The sequence below is a fragment of the Vipera berus genome (genome assembly GCF_964194415.1).
Source record: "Vipera berus genome assembly, chromosome: 1".
NCBI lineage: Eukaryota > Metazoa > Chordata > Lepidosauria > Squamata > Viperidae > Vipera > Vipera berus.
Genome location: NC_138202.1, coordinates 302,971,422 through 302,984,003, shown reverse-complemented (window position 1 = coordinate 302,984,003; position 12,582 = coordinate 302,971,422). Strand labels below are relative to the sequence as shown.

General features: G+C 37.9%; 1 protein-coding gene across 1 annotated transcript in view; it reads right to left on the bottom strand.

Moving 5' to 3' along the window:
• Positions 1-12,582, bottom strand: part of PLB1 (phospholipase B1) — a gene marked incomplete at its 5' end in the record, with an annotated part of 112,955 nt that overhangs the window by 86,272 nt on the left and 14,101 nt on the right. The window contains 6 exons of the mRNA XM_081317282.1: positions 751-809; positions 3,289-3,355; positions 3,551-3,631; positions 6,784-6,852; positions 9,271-9,366; positions 12,466-12,570. Of these exons, the coding sequence (XP_081173408.1) occupies positions 751-809; positions 3,289-3,355; positions 3,551-3,631; positions 6,784-6,852; positions 9,271-9,366; positions 12,466-12,570 (477 nt within the window). The remainder of the gene's footprint in view (positions 1-750; positions 810-3,288; positions 3,356-3,550; positions 3,632-6,783; positions 6,853-9,270; positions 9,367-12,465; positions 12,571-12,582) is intronic.

The following is a 12,582-nucleotide window of genomic DNA, read 5'->3' as shown; positions in this document are numbered from 1 at the left end:
CACCAAAAAAGGAAAAAAATGATAAAGTACAGGTAGTCCTTGGCTTACAATGATTCACTTAGTGACTGTTCAAAGTTACGATGGCACTGAAAAAAGTGACATGACCATTTTTCACACTTGTGTAACTGCTGGCACTAGATTGAGAGTAATCCTACACATTATTCTAAGTTCCCTAGAGGAGAGGGTGAAATAGAAATAATAAGGGTTATGTTCAACACCCATACACTGGCACTGCTACTGTCTGGATTACACACCAGTGAGAGATAACTAACTAGGCTAGCTCACGTCAGACTTTTTTTTTAATGTTATGACATCCACACAGAACTTTCAGAGGTAAGATCTGTACTGCATACAAAAGAAGCAGCACATCTGAACTGACCTTCACAGGGCTTTTCAGCAAAATAGCTGTCTTTACTACTTGCAGAGTTGCCACTTACTGAGAATAAAATTATACCAGATAGTTTTCCGTATAGTCAGGGTGCTTATATTTCATTGCTAGAAAAAATGTTTGCAGTGTCCATTATGCTATATTAATTACCACGTGGAAAGAGGAAACAATGCCAAAGAGATGGCATTTCTAGTCTGAAGGTGATTAATAACCTAGTACCATAGGACTATAGCAGAAGAAACATCGAAAATTCAATTGGCCTTGAAGATCATTTGTTCCTCCTTTTTCAAATTAGAATTCAAAAATGCTTTTTACATTGCTCAGTCTAATAGACTATTGTACATTTGGTGATCCATACTTACTGTTATTGAGTCCCCAAGGGCACCTATAACTTTTATGTCTCCTGGCCTCAAATTATGAACTATAAAAAAAAGAAAGAGAATGATATGTTTTAGAAAATCTTTATGATTAGGGATATACTTCTTTGCAGAATTTGTAAGAATTTAAAATGTTGCTTAAAAGTCATGTTCAGCTAAGCTCTGCAACTCAGCCTTCTTATCAGCACACCATAGTCTCCCCAATTCTTCCTCAAAGAAATTAATGCAACATTATTTCCTAGCTATTTCTCAAGCAGTAATTTGCATGTTGTACTTTGTTTTTACTAAACAAGTATATTAAATGGTTTTGGTTTCTAGAAGTTGTTATCAAATTATTTAGAAGCTTTTCACAGGAATCGAGACTGTCCTTTAGAAGATACATTTTTACACAAATCACCCTTTCACTTCTCTTTTTCTATATAAAAATCATTGGAAAACCAATACATAACATAAAGCAAGGAACACGTTTGAATAATTAGCAATTCAACAAGTAAAGAATAAGTGAACTTGAAGGGAAAGTTCCTACAAATACTTAGATTCCTAAAATGTATCAAAGGAAGCCATCTTATATTTCTTAGAATACTTTACAGTACAGGATTCCCACGATGGATCAGATTGCCCCTCCCCCTCAACCATTGGAAGAGGTCACGTAATTTTGAAGTTCCCTATCTCTTTGCAACCATCCCCGGCTGATTCTTTCCAAAATCAGAACTTTTCAACACAGAAATCTTCCTATGAGATATGATAAATGTATGATAAGGTGGGGCATCTTGAGCTGAACATCTCTTTGACCTTAGATCAATCTCCATCCCCCAGCTTTCTAAATGTTCCTCAACCAACAAGCAAGAATAATTCCATTCAGCAATCTCACCCTCATTCCATGCAAAAGAGAAATAAAATAATTGGCTTGCACTATCCCATGTCTGGAGATGTATGTATGTATGTACAGTATGTATGCATGTATCCCTGCCATTACTTGCAATACCTGCAGAAAATCAGCCCCAAAGTCTTCCAGCTACTTTTGCCCTTGAAAGGCCTGAAATACACACTATACATGAACTTCACAAGGTCCGCTTGTCTTACAAAAATGAACCTTAACAATTAGCTCTATTGTGGTTTCAAATGTTCCAAAGAGAAGTAAAAAAATAGCTCTGTCTTGACTCTAGTCAATTTATTTATTTATTTATTCCATTTCCACAGCCACCCAGCTCAACTACTTGACTGATACAATGTTGTGGTATCAGAGAAGTCTAGAAATGCTTTCAACCTGATAGAATCTTCATCAAGTAGAAGTTCTTTTTTGCCAAGAACAAAACTAGAAGAGCAGTTGATGCTGTTTTTTCTTCCTTCTGACCTATTGTTCAGCACAGAACTACTTTTTTTTAAGTATACTATTGTAGAAAAACATTTATATCTGACATATACTGTTCTACAGTATATGAACTGAAGTATTATAATTGATTATTCTCTTTTTAATAAAGAAACCTTCCCTAAAGTGGTATCTCTCATATTGCTCTGGGCTACAACTCCCATTATCTTCAGTCATCACAACCTGTCAAGGATTTATCTTCATATCTAATGGTCTACTGTGGTAATGTTAGAAATAAACACGTGTATTAGATTCACACAACTACTAATCTATCTTACAAATAGATTTATGGAAGCTGTTTCTCAGGCTTGGCAACTTTAAGTAGTGTGGACTTCAACTCCCAGAACTGGAGAATTCTGGGAGTTGAAGTCCACATATCTTAAAGTTGTCCTCGGTTGGAAACACCAATGTAAACACAAGCCAATAATCCTCACTATGTCTTTTCTACAAGAACCACCTATGATTATGCCTTCAAAATATGAGCTTCAGTGTTCAGTAAACAAATTTAGACCTTGCAATATTAAATGTGCTCTGTAATAACATTATGCACCCAATTTTATATCCTCCTTGTTTCATCAGCAGCAGAGATTTATCTCAATGTGGTATTAAATTTTAAGCATATATATTCATATCCTTGATCTCATATTAAATATCAAGTTCTTGATGAATGACCTATGGTGCAGATCACATTTTCTCAGTGAGCATTTGATAAAGAAAAATGAGAGTTCTACTATTGGATAAATGGACATCCAACATGTCTATTTAAATGAAACTCAAATCACCATTATATATTTTCAGGTCATTTAAAGGCCAATATATTTGGTGCTAAAATACAGTTATGTACTACTGATTGCAGTGGAAATATAAATGAAATAAACTTTTTAAAAATCTCCCATTCTCTGTAAACTATTCTATACTATAGAAACTATTCATATTCATTCCTCTGAATGCAGAATATATCCCATCTTATAAAATCTATCAAAAGACCTTGCATTTTTGCTTATAATTTTGCTAAGTTTGGATGGTAAGTCCCAACATATTTGCCTTGAGCTCCTCAAGTTCACAGATAAATAAGATTCCCATCTTTGTCTTATTACATATTGAGAGATTCCAGACCTTGCAGACTGAAGTAACTGTATAAATAGAATCTGTACCTGAGACAGGAACTGTATTAGAGGGGCTTCGGTCAAAACATGGCATAATAGTCCCAAATTTCTTTTTCTGAGAAGAGACATAGAACAATGAATTATATATAGTCTCCAGTATTCCATTATTGAGAAAGAATAATGTGTTGAACAGATAGGAGAAGTAGAGTTCCTCCTTAGGAAAGAAGGAAACATGAAACATGTTCAGCGAAACCTCCTTTCATCGCCAATCAGTAATCATAAAATATTGTGCAACCAATGTTTCCCATACCTCAGGCTGTGCTTCAGTCCCTGACACCACTGGAAAAGGTGAGTAATTACTATTCTTGTATGTGAAGATGTACGGGTACTCCTGAAAAGATAAGATAGTGAAAGCAGTTAAAGTAAGTAATCATTTGGCACCACAGATGAAGTCATCAGAGCAATCATTTCAACTGACGGAAAATCTCTGTGGTCAATCCACAGAAAGAGGCCCAAGTACTAGAAGTATATTATGCACAATCTGACTCTCCTCCATGGATGATCAAGATCTGTGAGAAAGTCAGGGCTACTGGTCAGTAAGACCAGTCCAGACACTGAAGAGATGCACTTAAGAAGGGACAGAGCATGCCATATAAAACTCAGATGGGTGTAACATAAGACAGAGAATTCCTCTCTTATGCATGTCACTCCCCAAACCACATTTCTTACCTGTGAAACAAAGTAGTTCATATGGATTAGGAAAAATTGCTAAATTGTAATCAAAATGCAATTGTCACTGAAATTAGCCTTCTGAATGCCCCACTATTTATTCAAGATGTGTTGTCAACTAAACTTTCTTGAATGGGATGGACTTTGTTCTTGGATCTGGCTATGAAAGAGGCTTGTTACCCTACAGGATTATTATTTCTCAGAAAGAGACAAGGAAAGTGCAACTGCTGATTCCTTTGACTTGCCAGCAGCCTTTGTACACAGGGCTATAGTAAGAATATTTTGTTTGTTTGTTCGTTTGTTTATCAAACTATGGCCTCCCCATCTCTTTCTCAGAATAAGTAGGAATTTCGGTTAACGAAGAATCTGGTGGCAATATTTTAACTGGAATCAAGTGCTCTATCACAATATCCTCTGTCACTAGTAGTGATACTTGGTTTATTTCCAAGCATTGCCTAAGTGGTAGCTTGGATAAGCTCTTAATGGTTTAGACTTTGGTACAGAAAGTCCTTGACTTACAAATATTTGTTTAGGGGCCATTCAAAGTTACAAAGGCACTGGAAAAAAAAGGTTACTAATTTAACAACTGCAGCGATTCACTTAACAACTGTGGCAAGAAAGGTTGCAAAATGGGGGCAAAACTCACTTAACAACTGTCTCACTTAGCAACAGAAATGTTAGGCTCGGTTGGGGTCGTAAGTTGAGGATGGCCGGTATGTGCTTCTTTCTCTATGTGCATGCTGAAGCCCAAGAGTCATGCAAGGAGGTAATTTCTCAGGCAGCCCCCTTCATTTCAAAGCTCAGAGGGAAGGCCGTTAGAGAAAATGCTTCTTGCCAATAGCCCTGTGATTGTGGAAGCCTTTCCTCTGAGAAATTCAAGGTGCGTTTTGACAAGTTCAGCTTATCATTTCAGATCTTTGCCATTTAACCTGCCATTGGTGGTTTAACTCAGTGGTGGGATTCAGCCGGTTCGCACCACTTCGGCAGAACCAGTAGCTAATTTTTTGTTGCCCAGGCCCAGAATGGACTTCCGGAAGTGACATCCACACAGAGAACCAGTTGTTCACATATTTGAATCCCACCACTGGTTTAACTGCTATTTTATTCCCTGACTGAGCCTAGAGCCTCATATTTACTACTTTGACTTAGCATTTAATTTTTATCATGTTGGATCTCAAATTTGTAATTTTATTGTACTAATAAAATTGTGTAAGCTTGTTTCTATTTTATTGCCTTATTATTCTATTTTTAAAGAAGAATACCATCCCCAGAAGACACATTAGATAAAACAACTATAATAAATTTTCAGACACAGTCTTTGGCTACAGATTTGTTTTTCCTTGAACTGAATAGCAAATGAAAAATATGCATTAGCTGGGAAGCACAGCTGAGGTCAAAAGATCTCTCTTCCATTTTCAGTGACAGACTAACACCATGAAGAAGTGGTGCCTGTTGATGAACACATTTGAAAGCCCACCGACATAAGTCTGGAACATGCTTTTTCTCTCTGTTCAGTTGCTGCAATTCTGACCATAACGGCTGGAGAGAAGCAAAGATCAATTGTAAAGTATATGCTTTGCACAGGAAGAACTTGGGATCTCTTTGGGGGTAGGAAAAGTCTTGTTTGAAACTTTAGAGAATCCTGCCAGTTATTATAGATTTCCTGGGCATGACAGGCAATTGTCTGAAAATTATTATTTCTTGAAAATTATTGCTTTCCCTTAACCTTTAGGATTAATTATAACTGTTCATTAGCTTTTGAGCTAAACTGTAGTGTTATTAAGTCATGCTGGTCAAAGGATACAATGTACCAATTTATTTGTTCCAAAAAGGAAATTATGTTGCAGAATAGGTACTCGTAGAGGTGCATCTCTCTTTTCTAGTTGTTTTGTCCATTGTGTTGTTTTTGCCTTAACCTAGATTTTTATTTAAAAATGCACTAAAATTACATGCAAATCTATTCAGATTTACTTTTTTAAAAATGCCTCTGACTATACATTTATAACAATTTTGCACTATGTTTTATGTGTATAGTGCCATTCTTTTTAGTGAATAGTGTACTGTGAAATGTATATCATTTTGGATAAACATATTGGGCTCATTCCTAGAAAAATTTACAGATAATGAATTCTTCTAGCATTTTATTTGTTTTTATTGATTTGTAAAATTTATTGGTTGCCCATCTTATTACAGGGTAACTGTGGGCGGTTTACAATCTAACAAGATCTGCAATATGTAGAAATAATACAGATTTTAAAGACTTTAAAGAGCCGTAGTGGTCCAGTGGTTAGAATGCAGTACTTCAGGCTAATTCTGCTGCCAGCTGTTTGGCAGTTCGATTCTCACCAACACAAGGTTGACTCAGGCTTCCATTCTTCCAAGGTCGGTAAAATGAGGACCAGATTGTTGGGTGCAATATGCTGACTCTGTAAATCACTTAGAGAGGGCTGTAAAGTAAGTCTAAGTGCTATTGCTATTTCTATTAAACTTCTTTAACCAGCTTTCCTGAACTTGATGTCCTTCAGATATGTTGGAGAATAATTTCTGTTATCTACAATCTGGGAGGTACTAGATATAAATCTTGGTATGAAGCAAGGGTGGAAACCAATTTTATAAGTGCTGCTGAAATAGAAACATCAAATAGCTTTTGCCATCAGCCACCTCAGCTGGAGTTATAAGAAAAGCTCTAGTTCAACAGCAACTCAAGAGCCACAACTAGAGAGCCACACAGGTTGCCCACTCCAGTGAGAGAAAGTATTTCTCTGGAAAAAGTGATAATGTTAAAGCTGTGTGTAGAAATTATTGTTCTCTTACCTGAGAAGGACACTTTGGGTTAGGTACTTCTGTGAAGTGATAGGGCTGCTTCTGACCAGCTGGGGTCAACTAAAATTAAAAAGTAGAAAGAAAACCCATAAGTGAGGTTTACTCCATTGATCAGTCCTCTAGTTATTCCTTTGCAAGACTGATTTGTAAGCCCTATGATGAGAGTAATAGTGTCAGAACCCATTTCTTTGATGGGGGGGACTTTTGCTAGTTCGGCCTTTGCTTTTCTCTTCTGCAGATTCTGCCATACTCCTGGGGGGAGCGGGGAAAGCTTTATGGAATTGTTATGTATCTTCTTCCTTTTGCTTAGCTGCTACAATGCATCTTCTCCACTTCCTCTATCTGCTTGCTCTTTGAACTGTTTCCCCCTTGATGCCAACCTGGGGTGAGAAAGGAATGTGCCTCCAGCCATCCGGCTTATCTCTCGCTATGGAAGGTAAGGTGTGAAGACCCAGCGACGTTTTCACAGCCTTGGGAACGGCGTCTTATCAGCCCTGTTCCCACAGCGGACGTAACACCTGGGGATTGGCTCGTTTGAACTGACCAGATGAACTATTGGGGTGGGGTTTGCTTTTTGCTCTTTTAACCTATTGATTTGAGTGGGAAACCCTCAGATCCTGCCTTCTATGCCTGCTGTCAACGTCTCCTAATAAAAGTTCCTTTTGGGATGAAACTGTTCCAAGAGTTCTGCTTTCTTGGGAAGAGGTTTTGAAGCAGGTCCTTACATATAGCCTTACTTCTGAGTACAAAAGATACAGGCAATAGGCATTTCTTAGCTGAAGCACTTGACTGAAATTGTCCTAACATAAGTGCATGTTAACCCTACTTTTATGAAATGATATAGAGAGATATAAAATAATTTTATTTTTCTTTTTTTTTCTTTTCTTTTCTTTTCTTTTCTTTTCTTTTCTTTTGCTATTAAGTTCTATATTCATAGAACAAGCCATTTGTTCCTGGGAGCTGGTGGTGAAAAATGTAATAAGTAAGTAAATGAAATTTAATAAATAACAAAGGAAAAAGAAACTCTCCATAAATATTTCTTATGGAGTGTTTTCCCGGGACCATCATGCCTCCTTGTCAGAGATGCTGACCAGATAAGATCATCTTTCTTAGTGTTCTGCATCTTATTTCAGCATTGTTCAAGGACAGCTTCAAGGTCTGTAAAATTTGCCTCATTTATAACATGTGGTGGGTAATGTCTCCCTGGGTTTTCTCCTACCACAATAATTGTATTAACCACAGATGGGACAGCTATACAGTATCTTTTGAGCAGTACTATTGATTCAGAAACTTCCAGAGAGATGCTCATAGTGAAATTTTAAAGAATTATGAAAAGAAGAATGAGAAGTGGCTTAAAAAGGGGAGATACTGTAAGTAGAAGATGGGAAATTTTCCACTTGGAAAATGTGGAGTTTATAGTTTAGCAATAAGGTGTTTGTTTGTTTTAAAGTGGAACAGGTAGATTGCAAACTTTTAAATTGGGCTTAAAAAAAGAGAGAGGGAGATTCAACAACCTGTTCTCCAGCTCAAGTAACATGTATGTCAGATTTTAACTTAGAATTAGAATTCAAGCGTAGTGATATTTTTTTTTGTAAAAGCAAATCAAATTTAATAATCTAGGATACCACCCTTTGTTCCCTTATCAGGGCATCCGACTTGCAATAAATGGAGGGCTGAGACAAGAACTTTGACATCATTATGTATGTTTATGGATAAAAGAGAGATCAGTGAAGATAAATAAGTGCAGCTCTTGTCATCCAAGATTGCAACCTTGATTCAAGACTTTAACTTTTATCCTACCATATCAGATAAAAGAGGCCATTAAAATGAAGGACGTCCACATCCAAAAGAAAAGTTAGAGCTCATCTGTTGCGCCAGAAATCACCGATATCTGCTTTATGGGGCTGTTGAGTTGAAAGTCAATGCATTGAAAAGAAACCAGGCTGAAGAAGTTATACCTAATGAGGCAGTCAGAACAATAGATTCTGCTTATGGACACCTGAATTCAAATTCTTGGTTAGTCATGACGACATGCCTCTGATCAGTCACTATCCCAGAGCCTCATCATGAAAAAAGAGCCTTGGTGGAGCAGTGAGCTAATGCCTCCTTAAGTAACACCAGCTGCCTGCAATTAGTGCAGGTTCGCATCCCACCAGGCTCAAGGTTGACTCAGCCTTCCATCCTTCCGAGGTAGGTAAAATGAGGACCCAGATTGTTGGGGGCAATAAGCTGACTTTGTAATAATGCCGCTTGGGGGGGGGGGCGGGCGAAAGCCCTAATAAGCAGGCATATACATAGAATGAAGGCTATTGCTAAGCACATTGATTTGTGCTTTAAATTGTAAGCCGCCCTGAGTCTTCGGAGAAGGGCGGGATATAAATGGGATTTTAAAAAAAAGTGCTATACCCATTCCCACTGCAACTTTTTCTTAGAATGAAAAACACTGGGAAGTCTTTCACTCATTTTCAAGCCTCTTACCATATTGTTCCAAAGTTCTATTCCTACAGCAGCATCTTTTTCTCCCGAGATTTTCAGTAGCACCTCCTTTATTGAATAATCAATATCATGATTAACCTGCAACATAATTAAGAATGGAGCAGAACTGAATAATAATTTTGCATTCAAAGTTTAAAACAGGCACCCCAACCAACCCAAGCACCTTATGTACTTTTTGTTTGTATAAATATATATTAAACACACATTTTTTTTAAAAAAAACACAAACATGACATCACATACAGTATATACGCCATAAATTAGTCTTACGTGTGTTTTGCATTTTACAGTTAAATTATTAACATTTAAATTGTCTAGAGAAATGGGAAAATAACTATATTTAACTTATAAACAATCCTCCAACAGAACTATCAGCATTGTTGTTTATCTGGAAAAGAGAAGCTGTCCAGTCCATCATATGGAGAATGGATGTCCTTCTAGCCTTTAGTATCTTTTTTTTTTGCAGTCATAAAAGATTGCAATGTCCATGTCTACTGTCCTCCCAGCAAAGCTATGAAAACTTGGCACATAGGAATTCATCATGATGATGATGATGATGATGATAATAATAATGATAATGATAATGATAATGATAATTATGATGATGATGATGATGATGATGATAATAATAATAATAATAATAATAATAATAATAATAATAATGAGTTGGAAGGACTTTGGAAGTCTTCTAGTCCAACCCCCTGCTCAGGCAGGAAACCTTATACCATTTCAGACAAATCTCCAATCTCTTTATAAAAACTTCCAGTGTTGGAGCATTCACAGCTTCTGGAGGCAGATTGTTCCACTGACTAATTGTTCTGTGAGGAAATTTCTTCTTTCTTTAATTAGTTACCGTCCATTGCTTCTAGTCCTACCTTCAGATGCTTTGAAGTAAAAAAACTTGACTCTATCTTCTTTGTTTGTGGCAGCCCCTGAGATATTGGAAGACTGCTATCATGTCACCCCTAGTCCTTCTCTTCATTAAAGTAGACATACCCAATTCCAGCAACCGTTCTTTATATGTTTTAGCCTCCAGACCTCTGATCATATTTGTTGCTCTTCTCTGGACTCTTTCTAGAGTCTCAACATCTTTTTTACATCGTGGTGACCAAAACTGAATGCAGTATTCCAAGTGTGGCCTTACCAAGGTGTTATAAACTGGTACAGTACTAACACTTCATGTGATCTTGACTCTATCCCTCTGATAATGCAGCCTAGCCCTGTGTTGACTTTTTTAGGCAGCTACAGCAGACTGCTGGCTCATATTTAAGTGATTGTCCACTAGGACTCCAAGATACCTCTCACAATTACTACTATTCAGCAAGGTACCACCTATATTGTACCTGTGCATTTGGTCTTTCTTGCCTAAATGTAGAACCTTACTTTTTTCACCATTGAATTTCATTTTGTTAGACAGCGCCTAGTGTTCAAGTCTGTCAAGATCCTTCTTATCTTAAGCCTATCTTCTGGAGTGTTGGCTATTCCTGCCAGCTTGGTGTTGTCTGCAAATTTGATGAGTTCCCCATCTACCCCCTCATCCAAATCATTGATGAAAATGAAGGGCCCAAAACAGAGCCCTGGGGCAGCCCACTGCACATTTCCCTCCATGTAGATGCAGTTCCATTAAGGACCACATATTGAGTGTGGCTAGTCAGCCAGCTATGAATCCATCTGATCACGATGCTGTCTAACACACATTTTTCTATCTTACCAAGTAGTAGGTTGTAGTCTAGTTTATCAAATGCCTTACTGAAGTCCAAGTAAAATATATCTATAGAATTCCTCTAGTCCACTAATTTTGTCACCTGGTCAAAGAATGCAATAAGATTTATCTGGCATGATCTGTTTTTGACAAACCCATGTTGGCTTTTGGTTATGACTTTGTTTGCTTCTTGGTGTTTACTGGTTAGCTGCTTGATTATCTTTTCCAAAATCTTCCCAGGTATTGAGGTCAGGCTGATAGGTCTGTAGTTTCCTGGATCGATTTTTCCCCCTTTTTTGAATATGGGAAGTATACCAGCTCCTTACCTGAATTTCTAGTTCACTCTGTTTATTGCTCATACTCTGTGCATTGGTGTATAGACATTTGAGTTCTTTATGACTGACCCTGTGTTTACTTTCTACATAACCTGTGTGGTGCCTGAGTTCCCCTTTTTCCTTACCACCTGTTTGATTAGTGCACTTGGTATGGCACTTCTTTCCAACTCTTCCTGCAAGTGAATGCCATAAGTTCTAAAGCTAGTACATAGTTCTCTATAAACGATCCTGACCAGCACAAGGTTGACTCACCTTTCCATCCTTTTGAAGTCAGTAAAATGAGGAACAGATTTTTAGGGGCAATATGCTGCTTCGACAGTGCTGTAAAGCACTATGATGTGATATATAAGTTTTTGCTATTGCTATTGCTCTAAAGGGCAAGGATCTAACCCAATTCCTAGTGGTGAGGAGTTGAACCCCAGAGAATAATATTTAGCTAGCCATGCCTGACAAATCCCAAAGTCCCTCCTGATGGTTAATCTTACTCTCCTCCCCTTTTATAACTCCTCGCGACACGAAACAATCATTGGTGTTCATAAGTAGTAGAGTTTGGTCTGCAGAAGCCCAGGACCATAGTGACTTTGAGCAGTAGCAGCGATATAGCTGCCCTGATTGCTAGAAAAGGGAGGCTTGGCAGAGTCTCTCACCACACTATTCCTTCCCTGTGCTCTGCCCACCAGCTCCTAGCCCTACCATTTCTTGATGCCTGCTCCACTCACTCTCTTCTTGGCTGAGCCAACACTGTATAGACTCCTGAACAATCAGATGGCACAAGGCCGGGCAGGCAGCAGAAAGGTGCAAGGCAGGGCACTGAGTGTAAAGATGGCACCTACTGCAGAGACAGAGGAAAGGGAGAGAAAACCCTCATCTTTTATACCCCATTTGCTGAGTGCTTGTCAAAACGCACCAGGCTAGAAACTGGGAGGTTGTGAGTGCTAGTCCAACCTTAAGCACAAAGTCAGTAGGATGACCTTGGGCCAGTCATAGTCTCTCAGCCCTAGGATAAAGCAATGGCAAACCACCTTTGAAATCCTACCAAGATAACCACAGTTGCCAGGAATCGATACTAACTCAAAAACATACAAACAAAATAAGAAAAGAAAAGAAAAGAATAACATAATAAGAGAGTTGTAATTCTTACTGTTGCAAGTGGCATATCTACTTCCTCAAATGAAATTTGGAGACCCACAGTGAAATCTCTCCTTAGGGCATACTTTTCAGATGCCAGTAACTTTTCCAAAGCATCCTATAGAAAGAG